This window comes from Argopecten irradians, chromosome 10 (genome assembly GCF_041381155.1).
Source record: "Argopecten irradians isolate NY chromosome 10, Ai_NY, whole genome shotgun sequence".
NCBI classification, from domain to species: Eukaryota; Metazoa; Mollusca; class Bivalvia; order Pectinida; family Pectinidae; genus Argopecten; species Argopecten irradians.
The window spans coordinates 4,931,595-4,951,482 of NC_091143.1; the positions used below are offsets into that span (position 1 = coordinate 4,931,595).

A 19,888-nucleotide genomic window follows, 5' to 3' on the forward strand; every position below is an offset into this window, starting at 1 on the left:
AAAAAAAAGTGTATTTTTAGTGCAAACCAACTAATTGTCTAGTTCTCTCAAAGTCAGTATTCATTCACTCTGAAGGTAAAATATTTTGTCTCTCCTACAGAAGTAGATGGATCTGGAAAGTTGCTAAAAAAATGATAATAAAACAAAATGACAACTGCAATACACCAACACATTGTTTTTATGGAGAAGTTATATTTACCACTTACCGAGAGCAGGGATGAGTTGTTTTATATCACCCACCAGTTTGTCTAATGAATAACTCTTATATCCCTCTGGTTTCTCAGATTCAGAGTATCCTCGCTGGTCAATCGCCACAACTCTACAAATACATTAAGGCTACAAGTACAAAAACCAGTACCAGAAATATGTATAGTTAGTATTCATGATTACAATAAAGAAATAATCTACATTCAGTGACACAGAACACACATAATTTTCAATAAGAGCTATATCTGCAATGGTGATATTTACATCTTATTGTACTTGTTTGAATATTAGGTTTGGTAATCAGCAAATAAAATCACAATGAAAAAGCATACTGAATATAAGCGAAGCTGCCAATCCCCAGCTTTGGAAAATCCAATGATTTATCAGATAAATGAAAGGAAAAAAAGTAATTAAAGGCCCATTACCTTTCCGGAGCAAAATATAAAGGTTTCTTAAAAAACATTAATAACATCAGAAAATGCATACCGATGACCTAAAATAAGGTTACGACACCAAACATATGCAAGATTTCCTGCGTAATATATGAAAACAGTGGAGAGTCAATTCGCTGTTTTGCCGTCTGGCGCAGTGAAAGTCAACTACCGTGCAGTATTTAGGACGACGGCGGGAAACATAATACGACCCGCGTTATGAAAATAAATATTTTATTTATTTTAATCAAATCGTTCAGAAGGTGATGATAAATGTAGTATTAACCATAAGTTAATAATTTTTAAGACTCTACAAAATTATTGATCTTGTTTTATATTCCCATTTTAAAAATTAATAGCCGTTTCCGAAAGGCAGTGGGCCTTTATATATCCTTGATCCAATAAAGCCAATATAGTTCTGACAACTTTTTCCAAGATATAACATAGGTGACCATGAACTTGCTTCAAGACATTTTGATTTTCTATACATTCTAATTAAGTTGAATTTGTCCATGATCATCCCCACCAAGCAACCTACCCACTTCGGGTATGAGTTGGAGGTGCATACTTATGCTTTGGAAAAATAAAGATGAATGACAATGAAAAAAAAAAGATGTGAGAGTGATGAGACAATGTTTTTCTGAAAAGAGTAACAGTGACTTTGAGCTTGACCCAAGTTCCCTGAAAATTATTTTTTTCCAAGATAATTTTGATCAACTATATATCTGTGAAGTTTGTTGATAATTGGCAAGAAAATAAAGCCTTTAGCGTGCTGAAAAATTTAGACAGGGAGACAGATGTATCCATCAACAGACAGACGGACTGATGGACAAACAGACAAATCTATAGTCTGCTACTGTTTCACTAACACAGTACTGTAATTAATATTAAATTGAGAACAAACAAAACTAATTAATGCAAAACTTATCTTTATGAGCAATTAAATTTCAGCTACCATATATGGTAATTTGTAAATGATAAATATTGTAACAAAGGCCCAATAGGTAGTGTTGGGAATCGGTTGAAATGTCATGGTCGATCATCATTTTTATTTAACCAATCATTGATCTATTAAAATCGATTTTTTTTTTAATGTATAAACAAGTCTCATATAAAAATTTCCTTCAAAGGCTTACGATTGCGAGGCCTCACTGTGCTGTCATGTTTTCATGTCGCTTATTTGCTTCACAAATCATGCTCATCTGAACGTTTACATTACTACGTAGCGCTTATGCGCTCTTCAATTCGTCTAGACTATTAACATTTGAAATGATATGAGTCACAACCACACACAAGGGAATGATTTTTAACAAGTTGGCTATGGTTTTTTTGCATGTTTTAGTGATCAGCTAACTTTATACTTTCATTTATCATGGTGTCGGAAAATTCCAACAAACTCAATTACAGATTTCTTGCTCAATTAATTGATCAAACACCTCAAACCAACGATACTCGACGAACTCAATTAATTGGAACACCACTGCTTATAGGCTCGAATCGCTCACCTGCTATCTGGTAATCATAGTGCATACTAATTATATAAGACATAAGAGAGTCACTAAGAACTTCTATGAATGACCCAGGTAATATCAGGTGTCTAGACCTCTTGGTTCTTAATATGATTTTATTCTATTTGACCCCGGTGACCTTGAATGAAGGTTGAGGTCACTAATTTGAAGAAACTTGGTAGCCCTTTATTCCAGCATGTATCTGGCCAAATATCACGTCTCTGAGCCTCTTGGGTTATTGAAAAGAAAATATTTTTTAAAAATTGCCTTTTAAACCCCTGTGACCTCAAATGAAGATCAAGATCATTCATTTGAACACAGTTGGTAGCCCTTCATGCCAGCATGCCACAGACACAATATGAGTACCCTGATCTTTCCATTTTTTGACGGATCGTCAACTGTCAATCAAACCACATGTGTCTTTGCATTTTGTATTGTGTGTGCTATGATGTTTGCCCTGACATTGAATAGGTACACGTGCATTTGCGAGCACGAGGTGTGGCTATATTACACCTGACGAAGCACGAGGCATGGCTATATTACACCTGAATGAAGTTCAAGGTCATTCATTTCAACAAACTTTGTAGCCCTTCATCCAAGCATGTCACAGGCCCAATATCAGGTCTCTAGGCCTCTTGGTTATTAAGAAGAAGATTTTTAGCCTATTTTACTCCTGTGACCTTCAATAAAGGTCAAGGTCATTAATTTGAACAAATTGGTAACCCTTCATCCCAGCATGTCACAGACTCAATAACCCTGGAATATTAAGAAGAAGGATTTATATATTTTAGCTTGTAATATCCCTGATAAATTTTGAAAGGTAAAACAGAAGTAATGTGTAGGAGAATTTTTCTCATTTGGTTTATTGCATGGGATTTATATTTTGTACTTGACACAAAGATCCTCCTTATATAGAATGCTTCACTATCAGTACCCGTTTATGGGTTATCTACCCTTTGATTTTCTTGTCTTATTGATTAAAATCTAAAACCAGTTATCAATATAAGATATAAAGATTTCCATTAGGTACACCAGACCACAATTCAAAGCTATCATTAGTATTACTTTGGGGAGTCCTGCTCTCTCCTCCAGTCCTGGTACTCAGCAAGTATCACCCCTCACTCACCCCAAGGGACATGATAACACCCTACATAATTGTTTATAAGTGTGTAGTGCTTGGTTTATCTCTATAACACCCTGGTATATGCATTTTGGAACCAACAACAACTCAATTCTTAAAGAGAGGCACATCTACAGCTTACAAGTCTGTTTACCCAAGAAAGACTTAAACTGATTTAATATTTTTTTTAAATATGCAAACTGTTAGACATACATGCCCCCTCCATATCAAAACAGGACAGTATGGACATTCCAGGGGAGAGGGTTGGCATACAAGTTGTACATTTTAACTGACAGAATCAGAACAGGACAGTATGGACATTCCAGGGGAGAGGGTTGGCATACATTTTAACTGACAGAATCAGAACAGGACAGTATGGACATTCCAGGGGAGAGGGTTGGCATACAAGTTGTACATTTTAACTGACAGAATCAGAACAGGACAGTATGGACATTCCAGGGGAGAGGGTTGGCATACAAGTTGTACATTTTAACTGACAGTATCAGAACAGGACAGTATGGACATTCCAGGGGAGAGGGTTGGCATACAAGTTGTACATTTTAACTGACAGAATCAGAACAGGACAGTATGGACATTCCAGGGGAGAGGGTTGGCGTACAAGTTGTACATTTTAACTGACAGAATCAGAACAGGACAGTATGGACATTCCAGGGGAGAGGGTTGGCGTACAAGTTGTACATTTTAACTGACAGTATCAGAACAGGACAGTATGGACATTCCAGGGGAGAGGGTTGGCATACATTTTAACTGACAGAATCAGAACAGGACAGTATGGACATTCCAGGGGAGAGGGTTGGCATACAAGTTGTACATTTTAACTGACAGTATCAGAACATGACAGTATGGACATTCCAGGGGAGAGGGTTGGCGTACAAGTTGTACATTTTAACTGACAGAATCAGAACAGGACAGTATGGACATTCCAGGGGAGAGGGTTGGCATACAAGTTGTACATTTTAACTGACAGTATCAGAACAGGACAGTATGGACATTCCAGGGGAGAGGGTTGGCATACAAGTTGTACATTTTAACTGACAGAATCAGAACAGGACAGTATGGACATTCCAGGGGAGAGGGTTGGCGTACAAGTTGTACATTTTAACTGACAGAATCAGAACAGGACAGTATGGACATTCCAGGGGAGAGGGTTGGCGTACAAGTTGTACATTTTAACTGACAGAATCGGAACAGGACAGTATGGACATTCCAGGGGAGAGGGTTGGCGTACAAGTTGTACATTTTAACTGACAGAATCAGAACAGGACAGTATGGACATTCCAGGGGAGAGGGTTGGCATACATTTTAACTGACAGAATCAGAACAGGACAGTATGGACATTCCAGGGGAGAGGGTTGGCGTACAAGTTGTACATTTTAACTGACAGAATCAGAACAGGACAGTATGGACATTCCAGGGGAGAGGGTTGGCGTACAAGTTGTACATTTTAACTGACAGAATCAGAACAGGACAGTATATGGACATTCCAGGGGAGAGGGTTGGCGTACAAGTTGTACATTTTAACTGACAGAATCGGAACAGGACAGTATGGACATTCCAGGGGAGAGGGTTGGCGTACAAGTTGTACATTTTAACTGACAGAATCAGAACAGGACAGTATGGACATTCCAGGGGAGAGGGTTGGCGTACAAGTTGTACATTTTAACTGACAGAATCAGAACAGGACAGTATGGACATTCCAGGGGAGAGGGTTGGCATACAAGTTGTACATTTTAACTGACAGAATCAGAACAGGACAGTATGGACATTCCAGGGGAGAGGGTTGGCGTACAAGTTGTACATTTTAACTGACAGAATCAGAACAGGACAGTATGGACATTCCAGGGGAGAGGGTTGGCATACAAGTTGTACATTTTAACTGACAGAATCAGAACAGGACAGTATGGACATTCCAGGGGAGAGGGTTGGCATACATTTTAACTGACAGAATCAGAACAGGACAGTATGGACATTCCAGGGGAGAGGGTTGGCATACAAGTTGTACATTTTAACTGACAGAATCAGAACAGGACAGTATGGACATTCCAGGGGAGAGGGTTGGCATACAAGTTGTACATTTTAACTGACAGAATCAGAACAGGACAGTATGGACATTCCAGGGGAGAGGGTTGGCATACAAGTTGTACATTTTAACTGACAGAATCAGAACAGGACAGTATGGACATTCCAGGGGAGAGGGTTGGCATACATTTTAACTGACAGAATCAGAACAGGACAGTATGGACATTCCAGGGGAGAGGGTTGGCATACATTTTAACTGACAGAATCAGAACAGGACAGTATGGACATTCCAGGGGAGAGGGTTGGCATACAAGTTGTACATTTTAACTGACAGAATCAGAACAGGACAGTATGGACATTCCAGGGGAGAGGGTTGGCATACATTTTAACTGACAGAATCAGAACAGGACAGTATGGACATTCCAGGGGAGAGGGTTGGCATACAAGTTGTACATTTTAACTGACAGAATCAGAACAGGACAGTATGGACATTCCAGGGGAGAGGGTTGGCATACAAGTTGTACATTTTAACTGACAGAATCAGAACAGGACAGTATGGACATTCCAGGGGAGAGGGTTGGCATACATTTTAACTGACAGAATCAGAATGATATGAGAATGGAAGTTTACCCCCTTTTCAGACAGAATACTTAACCTTGAACACTTCAGGCAAATGTTAATACTTAAAACCACTTTACCATCCATGCTTATATTTGTGGTGTAGTATCTAGGCAGATTGTAAGAAGAATATGGACAGCTGACAGATCTATAGGTCCTCCTCATTAAACCCAATAATACATATACCTGGGTATATAACTGATGAAATATATGTCAGGGCTCACTACAATATTAGTAAATATGAAAGGGATGGCAAACATACTGCTAATTGAGCAGGTGTCTGAACAGTTTATTTTTACTTGACTGTGAGAAGCTGGTGAGATAAAGGTTAGCAGATTTCACTATGTGGGTATTAGCTAGTGTGTGATAAGAAAGTGTGTTATTTCTGATAAGAAACAGTAACTCCAATCTATACAGTCATATCCAGCCTGAGAACTATCGCTATTGGAGGTGGGAAATAAAAACTCATCTTAAACTACATACTATCATGACCAACCACCGACATGCACCCAGACCATACCTATTTATTACTGTAAGCAGGGATATTTTTGTGTGGATATTTCAGGTTTCAAACTGTTCACAGTGTGATTATTTTCACATATCTATAGTTTTATTATGTCAAGATTTACACTTCTTAATATCCTCATCTAACTATTTTATGGAGAATTACAGTAATGATAAATATCCATGCCACAATTAATTCTACTTTTGGCAGTTTAAATAGGGATTGGATTTCGTTTTTATGTTAACCATGCTTGTATGGAGCAATTCCTCTAAGAATATATTCTATGGGGGCGCGCCCCATATTGAATATATTCTTAGAGGAATTGCTCCATATAAGCATGGTTAACATAAAAACGAAATCCAATCCCTATATTTACACTCACACGACTTTTTATTTATATTTTATGCAATAAAATCGTCATTTGAAAGTGACGTAATTATTCAATAAAAGTCGGTCAAAAGTGGGAGGAGCATACTCAATTGAACAGCGAATGATGACGCTTCACGTAAGGTAGAATTATTCATCCGCGACGACAAAAAAAGTTCAATATTTTAGTGTAAAATAAACATGACAAACAAAGTAAATTTCAGAGATAATTTTATTTAATCAGATCAGAACTTTAAATATATATTAAATTTTGCTAAAAGTTAATATATAGCGTAATTACATAAAGAATTTGTACTCGGGCACATGTGTGAACTCGGTGACCGTTTTTGTGCAGCGAGGCGAAGCTGACGCACGCTTACACACTTGAGTTTCCGAAGTTGTCAAAACACTGATTTTCAAGTAGCTCAATGTGTTTGAGATGTCGTCTGACTTGACGATATTACATCCTTGGAAGCCATGTGATTATATAATCTACGCTTAGATCCATATCGCCATCGATAGATGAAACAAATTCACTTGTGTTCGATGGATACAATGTATTTGTGGTGACGCATAAGTGTCAACACGTGGATTATTAGCGGTGCATGTTTTATAATACACATAATTAAATTCGCAAAGAACAAAGACAAGAGGATATGTTTATAACTGACCTCTATCAGAGGGTCTCACGCCCGTCCACCCCAAAGGCTCGATCATAGGCACAGAGGTAATGTTTACATTTGACACCCATCATTTTAAACAAAAATGAAAGCACGTCGCCCCGGTCGGGATATTTTTTCGTTTCTTTATACAATTGTTAATTTAAAAATTGTTTGAATCATATATTAATATAAAACATGTATATATTGTTTACATTTTTCCAAAATTCTATGAAAAACAACAATATACACGTAATGTTGCGTCAAAATGTAAACAAAGCCATGTGTTGCTTTAAAAAAAAAAGTAGTCCTTTTACGTTGCACAGAACATTTTCATACGCAAGTTCAAAGTTCAATGTTACCATGCAGTTATGGTAAACAAAATCGGCTAGTATTAGCGTATAGTGACCAAGCCTAGCAAGTGTAAATATAGAGGAATGTTCTGGGCCTTTAGTAGCTGAATGCATGATTAAGATGTACTCATGTCTCTCTCTTTAATGGCTGAATGCATGGTCAAGGTGTGCTCATGTCTCCCTCTATAATGGCTGAATGCATGGTCAAGGTGTACTCATGTCTCCCTCTATAATGGCTGAATGCATGTTTAAGGTGTACTCATGTCTCTCTCTTTAGTGGCTGAATGCATGGTCAAGGTGTACTAATGTCTCTCTCTTTAATGGCTGAATGCATGGTCAAGGTGTGCTCATGTCTCCCTCTATAATGGCTGAATGCATGGTCAAGGTGTGCTCATGTCTCCCTCTATAATGGCTGAATGCATGTTTAAGGTGTACTCATGTCTCTCTCTTTAGTGGCTGAATGCATGGTCAAGGTGTACTAATGTCTCTCTCTTTAGTGGCTGAATGCATGGTCAAGGTGTACTAATGTCTCTCTCTTTAGTGGCTGAATGCATGGTCAAGGTGTACTAATGTCTCTCTCTTTAGTGGCTGAATGCATTGTCAAGATGTACTTGTGTCTCCCTTTTTTGTGGCTGAATGCATGGTCAAGATGTACTCGTGTCTCCCTCTTTTGTGGCTGAATGCATGGTCAAAATGTACTCGTGTCTCCCTCTTTTGTGGCTGAATGCATGGTCAAGATGTACTCGTGTCTCCCTCTTTTGTGGCTGAATGCATGGTCAAGATGTACTCATGTCTCCCTCTATAATGGCTGAATGCATGGTCAAAATGTACTCGTGTCTCCCTCTTTTGTGGCTGAATGCATGGTCAAGATGTACTCGTGTCTCCCTCTTTTGTGGCTGAATGCATGGTCAAGATGTTCTCGTGTCTCCCTCTTTAGTGGTTCAATTCATGGTCAAGGTGTACTCATTTCTCCTTCTTTGGACAATGGAATTTATCCAGTGTTGCATATAATGATAAATATAGGGACCATACAGGTTCATTGTTTCTTTTCTAAACAAATCTAAATATTTACCTTTATTACCCCTATAGGGCCCTGCCACCTCCTAGGCCTGCTCCCAGGGGCATTGGAGCCAAAATTTATACATATTCTGTTCCCCTTCCCCCAAGGTTGTTTCTGGCCAAATTTGGTTACAATCCATGCAGAACTCTAGGAATAGTAGCCATTTAAAGGATTTACTTCTATTTTACCTATTGGGCCCTGCCCCTCCTGCCCCCAGGGGGTTAGAGCCAAAATTGATACAAACTCTGTTCCCCTTTCCCCAAGGATGTTCCTGGCCATATTTGGTTGCAATGCATGCAGAACTCTATGACTAGTCATGATTTAAAGGAAATTTTACTGAAGCTTTCTGCATGGTCACCTCCGTGACAGAACGAATAAGACAGAAATTTGACTTTCATTTATATATGTAACATGTTGAAATTCAAATCTGTACAGGTACTTTGAGTACATGTAGCTATGGAATGACATGTGCTGATAAAAGACAGACTAAATACCTGTTGTACCCTTGACCTTGATAAACTTTAACTTATCTATGTTTACATATATCGTATGTGTTCGGACAAATATCATACCTACTGCCTGTTTGTCTAATACATACGCTATCACTGTTAAAGTGTGATGATAAATTTGTCGTAGTTAAATTCACAATCATTATTATACCATGTATCATCCTCCCCCACTCTCCCATACAATACTATAAGACTATTTCATATGTGGATATGAAGGATAGGGATATTCTACCCAAGGGTCACAATATGTAGTAAAACCCAAGGCTTGCCGAGGGTTTTGCAACATTTTGTGATCCCGAGGGAGTTTTTTTCCTTCATACCTCGACGTTTTACTGCAATTTAACAGCTATAATATCCAGCCATTTTGAAATAAATTCGAAGAAAACCTCGACTGCAAGTCAATTTTCTATACATGAAGAATAACGTGATATTTTCAACACAAATTCCGTTGTTTGCATCTTCTTTAGCACAACCAGGCAAGTTTGTGAAAAAATGTTATATTTTTACCGAGGAAATTGTAATTTTGTTGACGCCGTGATGTCACAAGGCTTTATTGCATGGGTAGCCATGTAATACAGCCTCAGGCAACATGAGTGTATTGCCCTAGACCAGCCAGTATTACACCCGTAGGTATGAAAGAATATCACTGTATTATACTATGTTTGTCCCTGTTAGAATTCACAATTCTCAATTAATATTATACCACTTATCCCTCGACCCCCTAAATCCCAATCCTCCTCCTTTCTATATGAAGAGTTGTATATGGCCCCTCCATTTCTTACACTCCATCTTTACATAAATTCCCATCCACTACTAATACTCAATGCATGTGTTTACAGCTAATGAAAGTCAAAGTGATTTATGTCAGCAATCTTGATACCTTGTTACCATAAGCTCAAATCAGGTACAGTAACACCCCTCGTACATAAATGTGATTTTATCATATAATGGTCAAGGTCATTCATATGAACAAATGACCCTTATAAAATTGAATGTAGTTTGAGGTCATATGACTAAGATCTAAAATAAGTTCTCTTGGCAACTTTGTTTGAAAAAGAAATACCGATACACATGTAGTCTAACCCCATCCCCCAGGAACTCCAAATAAATACCCTATAACTAGCAATGATATACAGTCTTACAAACATCTACACTTCTCCCTTACAATCACAGAATCTGAACTCAACCTCAGCATGCTGACATGTTTATAAACTCGAACAGAGATTGTAAGATATGCTGAACTTCTCGCCCTAACGTTCCCTATATGTTCTAATCAATACATTCTCATGTAAATGGTACCTCCTGTATAACTCAGTATACATACCACGGTACTACACCCACAGTCTACTGTCACTAATGACACATGACAAATGCACTTTGATGTCCGGTACAATATTTCTTTTGTTTCCAATCTAAACCTCCACATTTGGATAAAATTGATAATGTCAATTCAATGCTAAAACCTAATGAAAGAAATGAGGAAGTCAAATGAACAAACCAAAAAAAACTACAATTATGCCAGACTTTTTAACACAGAGACGATAAATGAGAATAGATTGGAACCTCTTAACCTGGAGAGGGCTATCCACAATTTTACTGGTGTGATATTTTTCTATCTCTTCCTAGGGTAAATGTACTCAACAACTGTATAACAATGTGGCAACATTATCATGACTTTGTGATAACAGCAGCATGAATCACAACAATGCAATGACGTCACAACGACAGCGAAATTTCCACTGGATCATGTCATCCTTGCTTGCATTACTCATATGTCAATAAGGTGCACATGCTGTGTCTAATGAAAGAGAACCATTTCGATTCAACCTTGCAGTGAGACACCTCAAGATACAATTTTTAAGCTATCAAACACTCTACTAGCCTCATGTTTCATATTCTCCTGTTTTCCCTGAAACAGCGTGAAAATAGTTGATCTCTTGGTCCCTTGCTTATATAAAGGACTGTCCCCAAAAAGATCTTAATGATAAAGTAGGTAGTCTGTCACCCACACAGTGACCAAATATCAGGTCTTCTGGACCTCTTGTTTATTGATAATCCATTAAAAGATTAAAGTGACCTTGGCCAAAACAACCTCAACTGTAAAATTCTCACTTTATCATTCAAATTTAATTTACAGTTTATTCCAAAGAGTTTAATCTCCTTTTAACAGCCAGAGTCATTTAATGACGTGCAAGGTTTAGCAAGAAGAGGAAACCCGGTGTAACCTGAGGAAAATCCCCTACCTGGTCAGCTGCCCCTCATGAGATTCAAAACCTAGAGGTAGGGGGTTAGTGGTAACAAGACAGTACATCGTCAACACTGGTCAAAACTCGGCCATTGTGGCCAAGTGCTTCAGCACCAAAGTTTAACATTTTATAACACCTGGCTCCACTTAGATTCCTTGCTATATCTGTATGAATCTCTACCTTTATTGTACCAATAAAATATCTGTTTTTTCCTAATATTTTTAACTATAGCTCATTATTGGATGTACCTTTATCTCAACAACTTACAAAAAACATATGGCACCCATCATACAAACACAACTTTAATGGCAAAACCTGGCGGAAGTACAGAAACTAATACATTTAACATCCAAATGTTGAGATTGTAAATCGGTGAGTATAATGTGAATTTAGTTCTGTGTGAATCTTTTTTATGGCTGTTTCTATAATGACTCAACAGGATACTTGTCAGTAGAGTTGGAAGACAGTTCCCAGATGTTTTTAAATTAAACATTTGAATTTATCACAACGACAGCTCCTATATATTGCTCATCCTTACCAACCAGTAATGTTTGCAACGCCACCATTGGCTAAATAACAGAAATTTGGTTCATACACCAATGGAGACCATTCTCTAATAGATTTCTAATTGATGAATAGAGTAAAATATGTTTGTGATCAAGAGGTGGGAGTAGGGGGGGAGAGATTCCGGTCCTTTGGGACCAGAGGATGGCAGATGGGAGAGCGTATATTCTTTCCTGTCATGTGACAACCCTATAATGTTATAGTTGTATCAAAAGATAACTTAACTGAAAGAAATAATAAAATAATAAATCTGATGCTTGATCATCTCGGAAAATCCTAACCCAAAGATTTTTTTAAGTTCACATGATGGGGACCTACATGACTTTGACATTTTGTAGCATAGGTCACAATTCTTGATGCTCAAATCACTAAATGTCATGTACATGTTTCCTACTATTTATCAGCAGTTTATAAATACATATGTACATTAGAACGTGTATACCTAAGTATACATTATTTAGGGTGTTGTTAGATTTACAATTGATTCACACAGACAGGTATATAATGACCAAATACAGTGGAAGATCTGTCTGCACTAAAACGACAGACTGTGCTAAATAGCACCCCATGTGTAAATATTACATCTGTTTTTATTCTTATAACTTTATTGTTTTCTCCATTTCTGAACATTTAAACTGGTCAATCCCACATTTTACATTCCTCAATCATCATACAATCTGATCGTAACACATTCTGACCTTCAGTATTTGTTTACAGTGTCAAAATCTAGGACGTAATGCTGTTCTTTGGTAGGGGACGATATATTAGAAAACAAATATCATCTGACTTGCTGAGTCATTTTTCAGTCTATCTAGCTTATAGAAACCAAAGATTACTATATTACTTGAACTTAGATGTAATTCTTATGAAATATGTTATTCAAATTAAGTTTTAAATTATTGTGATGTATTATACTATAAACTCGTTCACAGATAATCCCTGCCACAATAACCACTGGTTACAACGTTATTGAAACTGTATCTCTCATTTTACATTATAAAACACTTGCGTACCTGTAATCCTTGGCGAAGGCTCGGAGCTGAAACCTCCAGGAGTACCAGAACTCAGGAAAGCCATGAATCAGAAGCATTAACGGCTTCTTCTCATCACCGTTGGAGACATAGTGAAGCTTCACATTCTGTTGGCAAATTGTAAAATATACATTTTTATGATATTTACAGTACATGTATATGTTATTGACCAATAGTTTAAAATTGTATTGCTCGTAATTTTCACCATAACAAATTCTCATAAAATATACAATGTGTGAATATGGATCTTATATGATGGTTCAGATCCATGAAAGCACCAATATACTATTGACATAACAGTAAATGTAACATGAAATATCACACATTTTGAAAGAAAAGCCACAGTCAATGCCATGTTTCAAGCTTTCGGGTAATATCGGAAAACTTAGTTGCATCACGTGACCGACATTGGTGATACCCATATAAATTGGAACTCCCGAGCCGTATCATGTGTTAACAAGAGGCCCAAGGGCCTTAACGGTCATCTGACTACCTTGGCAATAATCATATAGGAAATAAATTAGATATAGTGTCATGGTAGCGGTGGCGGCCATCTTGGATTTCGGATCAACCCCACAACACTTTGTCTGGACCATGTCAAGATCATTTCATGCAAGTTTCAGCCAAATCGCACCGGTAGAACTTGAGAAGAAGTTCAAAATGTGTTTTCAAGATGGCAGCTGTGGCGGCCATCTTGGATTTCGGATCGACCCGAAAAATAACAACACTTCTTCAAGACTATATCAGGATCAGTTCATATAAGTTTCAGCCAAATCGCACTGGTAGAACTTGAGAAGTAGTTCAAAATGTGTTTTCAAGATGGCGGCTGTGGCAGCCATCTTGGATTTCGGATCAACCCAAAAAATAACAACACTTTGTCGGAACCATGTCGGGATCATTTCATGCAAGTTTCAGCCAAATCGCACCGGTAGAACTTGAGAAGAAGTTCAAAATGTGTTTTCAAGATGGCGGCTGTAGCGGCCATCTTGGATTTCGGATCGACCCGAAAAATAACAACACTTTGTCGGGACCATGTCAGGATCATTTCATGCAAGTATCAGCCAAATTGCACCCGTAGAACTTGAGAAGAAGTTCAAAATGTGTTTTCAAGATGGCGGCTGTGGCGGCCATCTTGGATTTCGGATCGACCCGAAAAATAACAACACTTCTGCAAGACTATGTCAGGATCATTTCATGCAAGTTTCAGCCAAATCGAACTTGAGAAGAAGTTCAAAATGTGTTTTCAAGATGGCGGCTGTGGCGGCCATCTTGGATTTCAGATCGACCCGAAAAATAACAACACTTTGTCGGGACCATGTCAGGATCATTTCATGCAAGTTTCAGCCAAATCGCACCGATAGAACTTGAGAAGAAGTTCAAAATGTGTTTTCAAGATGCGGCTGTGGCAGCCATCTTGGATTTCGGATCAACCCAAAAAATAACAACACTTTGTCGGAACCATGTCGGGATCATTTCATGCAAGTTTCAGCCAAATCGCACCGGTAGAACTTGAGAAGAAGTTCAAAATGTGTTTTCAAGATGGCGGCTGTAGCGGCCATCTTGGATTTCGGATCGACCCGAAAAATAACAACACTTTGTCGGGACCATGTCAGGATCATTTCATGCAAGTATCAGCCAAATTGCACCCGTAGAACTTGAGAAGAAGTTCAAAATGTGTTTTCAAGATGGCGGCTGTGGCGGCCATCTTGGATTTCGGATCGACCCGAAAAATAACAACACTTCTGCAAGACTATGTCAGGATCATTTCATGCAAGTTTCAGCCAAATCGAACTTGAGAAGAAGTTCAAAATGTGTTTTCAAGATGGCGGCTGTGGCGGCCATCTTGGATTTCAGATCGACCCGAAAAATAACAACACTTTGTCGGGACCATGTCAGGATCATTTCATGCAAGTTTCAGCCAAATCGCACCGATAGAACTTGAGAAGAAGTTCAAAATGTGTTTTCAAGATGCGGCTGTGGCGGCCATCTTGGATTTCGGATCGACCCGAAAAATAACAACACTTCTTCAAGACTATGTCAGGATCATTTCATGCAAGTTTCAGCCAAATCGCACCGGTAGAACTTGAGAAGAAGTTCAAAATGTGTTTTCAAGATGGCGGCCATCTTGGATTTCGGATTGACCCTAAAAATAACAACACTTTGTCGGGACCATGTCAGGATCATTTCATGCAAGTTTCAGCCAAATCGCACAGGTAGAACTTGAGAAGAAGTTCAAAATGTGTTTTCAAGATGGCGGCTGTGGCGGCCATCTTGGATTTCGGATCGACCCGAAAAATAACAACACTTTGTCGGGACCATGTCAGGATCATTTCACGCAAGTTTCAGCCAAATCGCACTGGTAGAACTGGAGAAGAAGTTCAAAATGTGAAAAGTTAACGCACGGCAGACGGTGCACGGCAGACGGTGCACGGCGCACGGCGCATGGCGGACGGCGGACGGAACAGTTCGGAATAGTTTGGATACTTCCAAGCTATTTTAAACGTGTATATGTTAAAAGTCAATATTTTAATTTAATTGTTTAATAACTTTGCGAAAACAAACTTAACAAAAGTCAGTAAATATCGAAAGTTTAAAACTTCGAGAGGCGGAGAAAAATATGTAGAACACCTTAAATACTTTTTTGTGCCAAAAATACAACAAGTCACAGACCATACAACTTTAATATAAAACAACAGTTTATGTGTTTTATTAGTCTGACAATGAATTACTCTGGTCTTCATTTTGTTACATCAACATCTAAATACACTAAAAGATTCTAGGGTAGTAAGGGAGGGGGATCTTTTAGTGAACCAAAATATAAACTGTGGGCGAAAATGTACTTAAAGTTTTAACTCTTTATGTACCGGTATCCTTTGTACATGAATCTTTCACAAGTAAACAGGTCTTCTTTCCTTTGAGATGCATCATTATGTTGTGATTCATAGGTGACTCTGTGAAATGGAGGGGGGCGTCTATAGAACTTCAACTCCTTCTCCAGAAAAGAGAAGGGGTACTTACAGGGGGAGGAGCGCTAATTACATCAAATATAGTATGTTGGGTATTTTGATTTTATAGGGAGACTGTTGCAGTATAGCTGTTGTATGTCATTAACTATTAAAATAATTACGAATGAAATGTGCAATACTGTAACCATTCATCTTCAAGCATATGCTTTCTGTTATATGAAGAAGTGCAGTACCATATAAAACTAGAAAATGTGTGTAAGACCCTACAGAAATGAGGAATGTCATCCCTTCATTTACATAATATAGGTTATCATGATATGATTGTAACCCCTTGAAAATTGAGAAAATTTTACACCTGGAATATGATATAAGGAAATGATACTACTAAAAAACTTGAAATATATAGAGGAGACTCTAGGCAGTCTGAGATCAAGAGTGATCACCTACAACCCTGTTATAAAGTGATTGTAACACTTCCTGTAACATCAAGTGGCTAAACGCCAAACAAATAAAGCACAATAACTTAAACTGGAAATTTCTCTTCCAATGTTCAAAATAATAAGCATATCCAACAGAGTTATAAAGCATGTTTTAATTGACCCAATTATCTAGTATTTCGAACATGAAGTGTATCATATGTATTATGAAGGTAATTTATATTTATTGGGAATTTTAATTAATTTCCACCACTGATGACTTTCGTTAGCTATTTATTGATACGTACTGAGATATGACAGGCCGACATACCTTTATTACAGTATTTAACATCACAACACAACAGATAGTAAATAATATGGGTTTTTTTCCTAAAAATGGTGAAAAACAAAAAGAAGTTGTGGGTAAATTAGTTATAATTCTGCAATTAATGGGGCTGTGTACATTTATTATCAGGGTTGAAGGCTCAACTGAAGTTAAACAGTGAGGTAGTGTTTGTTTGATTAATTAATGTCATATTAACATCTAGGGTCATGTATGGACGGCCTCCCATGGTGTGTAGCATGTGTGAAGTGCAAGGTGCGTGTTTTGGAGACACTGAAGCATGCCGTCAAAGACACCAAGCAACACACCCCATCCGTTAAAATGGCCTGATCATAGCCTTAATATCTTCTGTATATATGATAGGACTTTAAAACAGACAAGAACTAGGTTATCACAAGGAAATACCATACCCCGGCCTCCAAAAACCCACACATACTCATCACACACTTTTACACATTGCATAGTCCTTCTAAATAGCCTAAAATTACTATCTGTAAATGATGGTTAGCAAGTACAGGCCCTGGGGGCCTTAAAGTTAATGATCTCATTGTTTTCCCACATAGAAGCTTAATTTCTGTGTGAATTAAAATTAAAATCTCTATGAAACAGCAATTTTTACATTACATATAAATGTATTTGAGATAAAGTAAAATCTTTAATGTGTTTTTAGTAGATCTATACATTTTTTATGCAAGTGACAAGGACCAGAAGCGGGCCCAAGTGTACTTATTATTTTTATACAGGCCTTAGCCCTAGGTACATGTACATGGACAAAATGGAAATATCGCCAACTTTTTTCTGATCAAGAGTAGCTCAGAGTTACGAGTATGAATTATCAGTACATCAAATCCATTGCTAAACTTTCAATTAAAAAATCCAAACTGCTATATACATGCACATGAAGTTTTTAGCTGCACATACTCTGTGCAATACTTAGTCTGTTTATGTATAAGTATAAGCTACTGGTTTCAAAGAGGATGTAGTTTATTGAGACATCAAAGATTAAAAAAATGTTGGTTTTGTTAAGTATATAAATACACATGTTGATAGGCTTACATGTACATACACATCAACAGCCTTTACGTACATGCACACACATTTCTGGGTCATCAATGTTACCAGGTATATATATACCCTTAAAAGCCTATTATTAAATGAGCCTATAACACTAAACCTGCCTATATATTAGAGTTTTGTTTTAGTTTGCCTAATACATTGGAAACTAAACAAGAGATCCCAGAGGGATCTTGCCGCCTACCAAAGATATATGTTTGACAATGAAAAGAGGGATCTTTTCTCTGCTTTTCAAACTTTGACTACATACTACATAAAGCATTTAAAAGGAATTTCTCACAAAAACACACTTACAGATTTTCTCTTTCAGAGAGCATTGGTAGGCTTGGCGCTTATATTCTATAAGTAAACGAGTGGCGCTAATACGACATGACTCCGTCAAGTTACCTGTGTGTGTTCTTATTCAACCGAGCATTTGATGTCATTTTAAATTTACCATTATCATACTACTTTCATATTAACTCACCTCCAAATGGATAAATCCGTGAGTTCCCAGAGTTGGGTCGTTTAGACATGTCGGCATAACATCTCTCTTTTTCTTATTTGTTTCCTCGTTGAAAAATTTAAACGGGTGTCGTATACATCTATAAACCATCGACAAAACAAACAGCACTCCGTAAACAGCTCCTATTGTATGTGCTATCACCACTTGGATATAATATTCAGCCGTCATTTTGTACGTGTTTCTCGCTCTGTTCGTACCTTCGTACTAACACTTGAAACAGAGTTCCCTCCCCTTGATATAGGCAACTACACGTGCTAGTAAGCACCGCCTGGTCAACTTAATAAGATTTTTTTGCTCTTGTTTTGACAAAAAGTTTCATCGCTACAGAATGATTAAGAACATGTTTAACAAAGCAGTATGAACTTTAGTATGCTTCAAACAAATAACCATACATATGCGTCTTGTACAGAGTGACTTTCAAAGCCTCTCGCTCTAAGTCCAAATTGATAACAGATTTTACAGTAGTGCTAACTGCCAAGGTTGGGTTGCATGATTTGTTAGCTTGATATTCTCGAGAAGTTTTGTGGTTTTGGCACCATTTTTGTTTTGTTTTGTTTTTTCGCCTAAACCTAATTATGGGATTATTTCAGGATCCATTTTCTTTTACGATAGCTAAATATGATCAGTTGTTGTTTATACAGACAACTATAATTTTGAAAGTACATGAATTGTGGTTAAATCTGTCATTATAAAATACATGTCAAGTACAAGTATGTAAAGAGCACAAAACATATTACGTTGCCTCAAGGATTATTGTATTTCTACGTTCTTTGTTCCTCTTAATATCAGAAAAATTAGATGTACACTTTCTAAACCTCTACCCTTGTATTTACCTAGACTTTTAACTGACGGTTACACAGTAAATGCTCTTAAATCACGAACGCTTAATTAATTACGAACACTAAGGGATGTCGGATTAACAATGTTTTGATTTTATACTAGTTCTTTCTCTACTTCTACTTCTGTATAGTATCTACTAGCCCGATTTACTCTGGCCCTGACACCAGACTTAGACATTATGACAGATAGTCATAATGTCCAAGTCTGGTATCAGGGCCAGAGTATCTTGGGCTAAAAGTCTACCTAAATCTCTGATTTAAAGGAAATTGATATTTATCAGTAAAGTTGATGTTCAGAAGAAAGAAAAAAAGAGAGTATATCCTTTCCGTTTTTGTCCCACTCAGGCTCCACGCTAAGGCATGATACAACAGTGATATGCATATGTAGATTGTTTCGCTATTTATCAAACTAGAGAGAGATAAAACAGGAAACCCATAGTGTTCAGTATCACATGGGAAGAGACACAACTCCCATGTTTATACGCCTTACGTGTATGGGGGAAATGAAATGAAGTGCGGAAAACATTA

The 19,888-nt window shown here is 37.6% G+C and overlaps 1 protein-coding gene across 4 annotated transcripts in view; it reads right to left on the reverse strand.

Moving 5' to 3' along the window:
• LOC138332956 (epoxide hydrolase 4-like) overlaps positions 1–18,762 on the reverse strand; it is a 33,912-nt gene extending 15,150 nt beyond the window's left edge. For 2 of the 4 annotated variants that reach the window (XM_069281022.1, XM_069281019.1), the window contains exons 1-3: positions 18,483–18,761; positions 13,200–13,324; positions 207–319 (exon numbers count right to left, since the gene is read on the reverse strand). In XM_069281022.1, coding sequence (XP_069137123.1) covers positions 207–319; positions 13,200–13,324; positions 18,483–18,689 — 445 coding nt within the window. In that variant the 5' untranslated portion in view covers positions 18,690–18,761. Of the gene's footprint in view, positions 1–206; positions 320–13,199; positions 13,325–18,482 lie in introns of all 4 variants that reach the window. The other 2 variants (XM_069281020.1, XM_069281021.1) reach the window with 2 other exon arrangements.
• Positions 18,763–19,888: the final 1,126 nt, after the last annotated feature.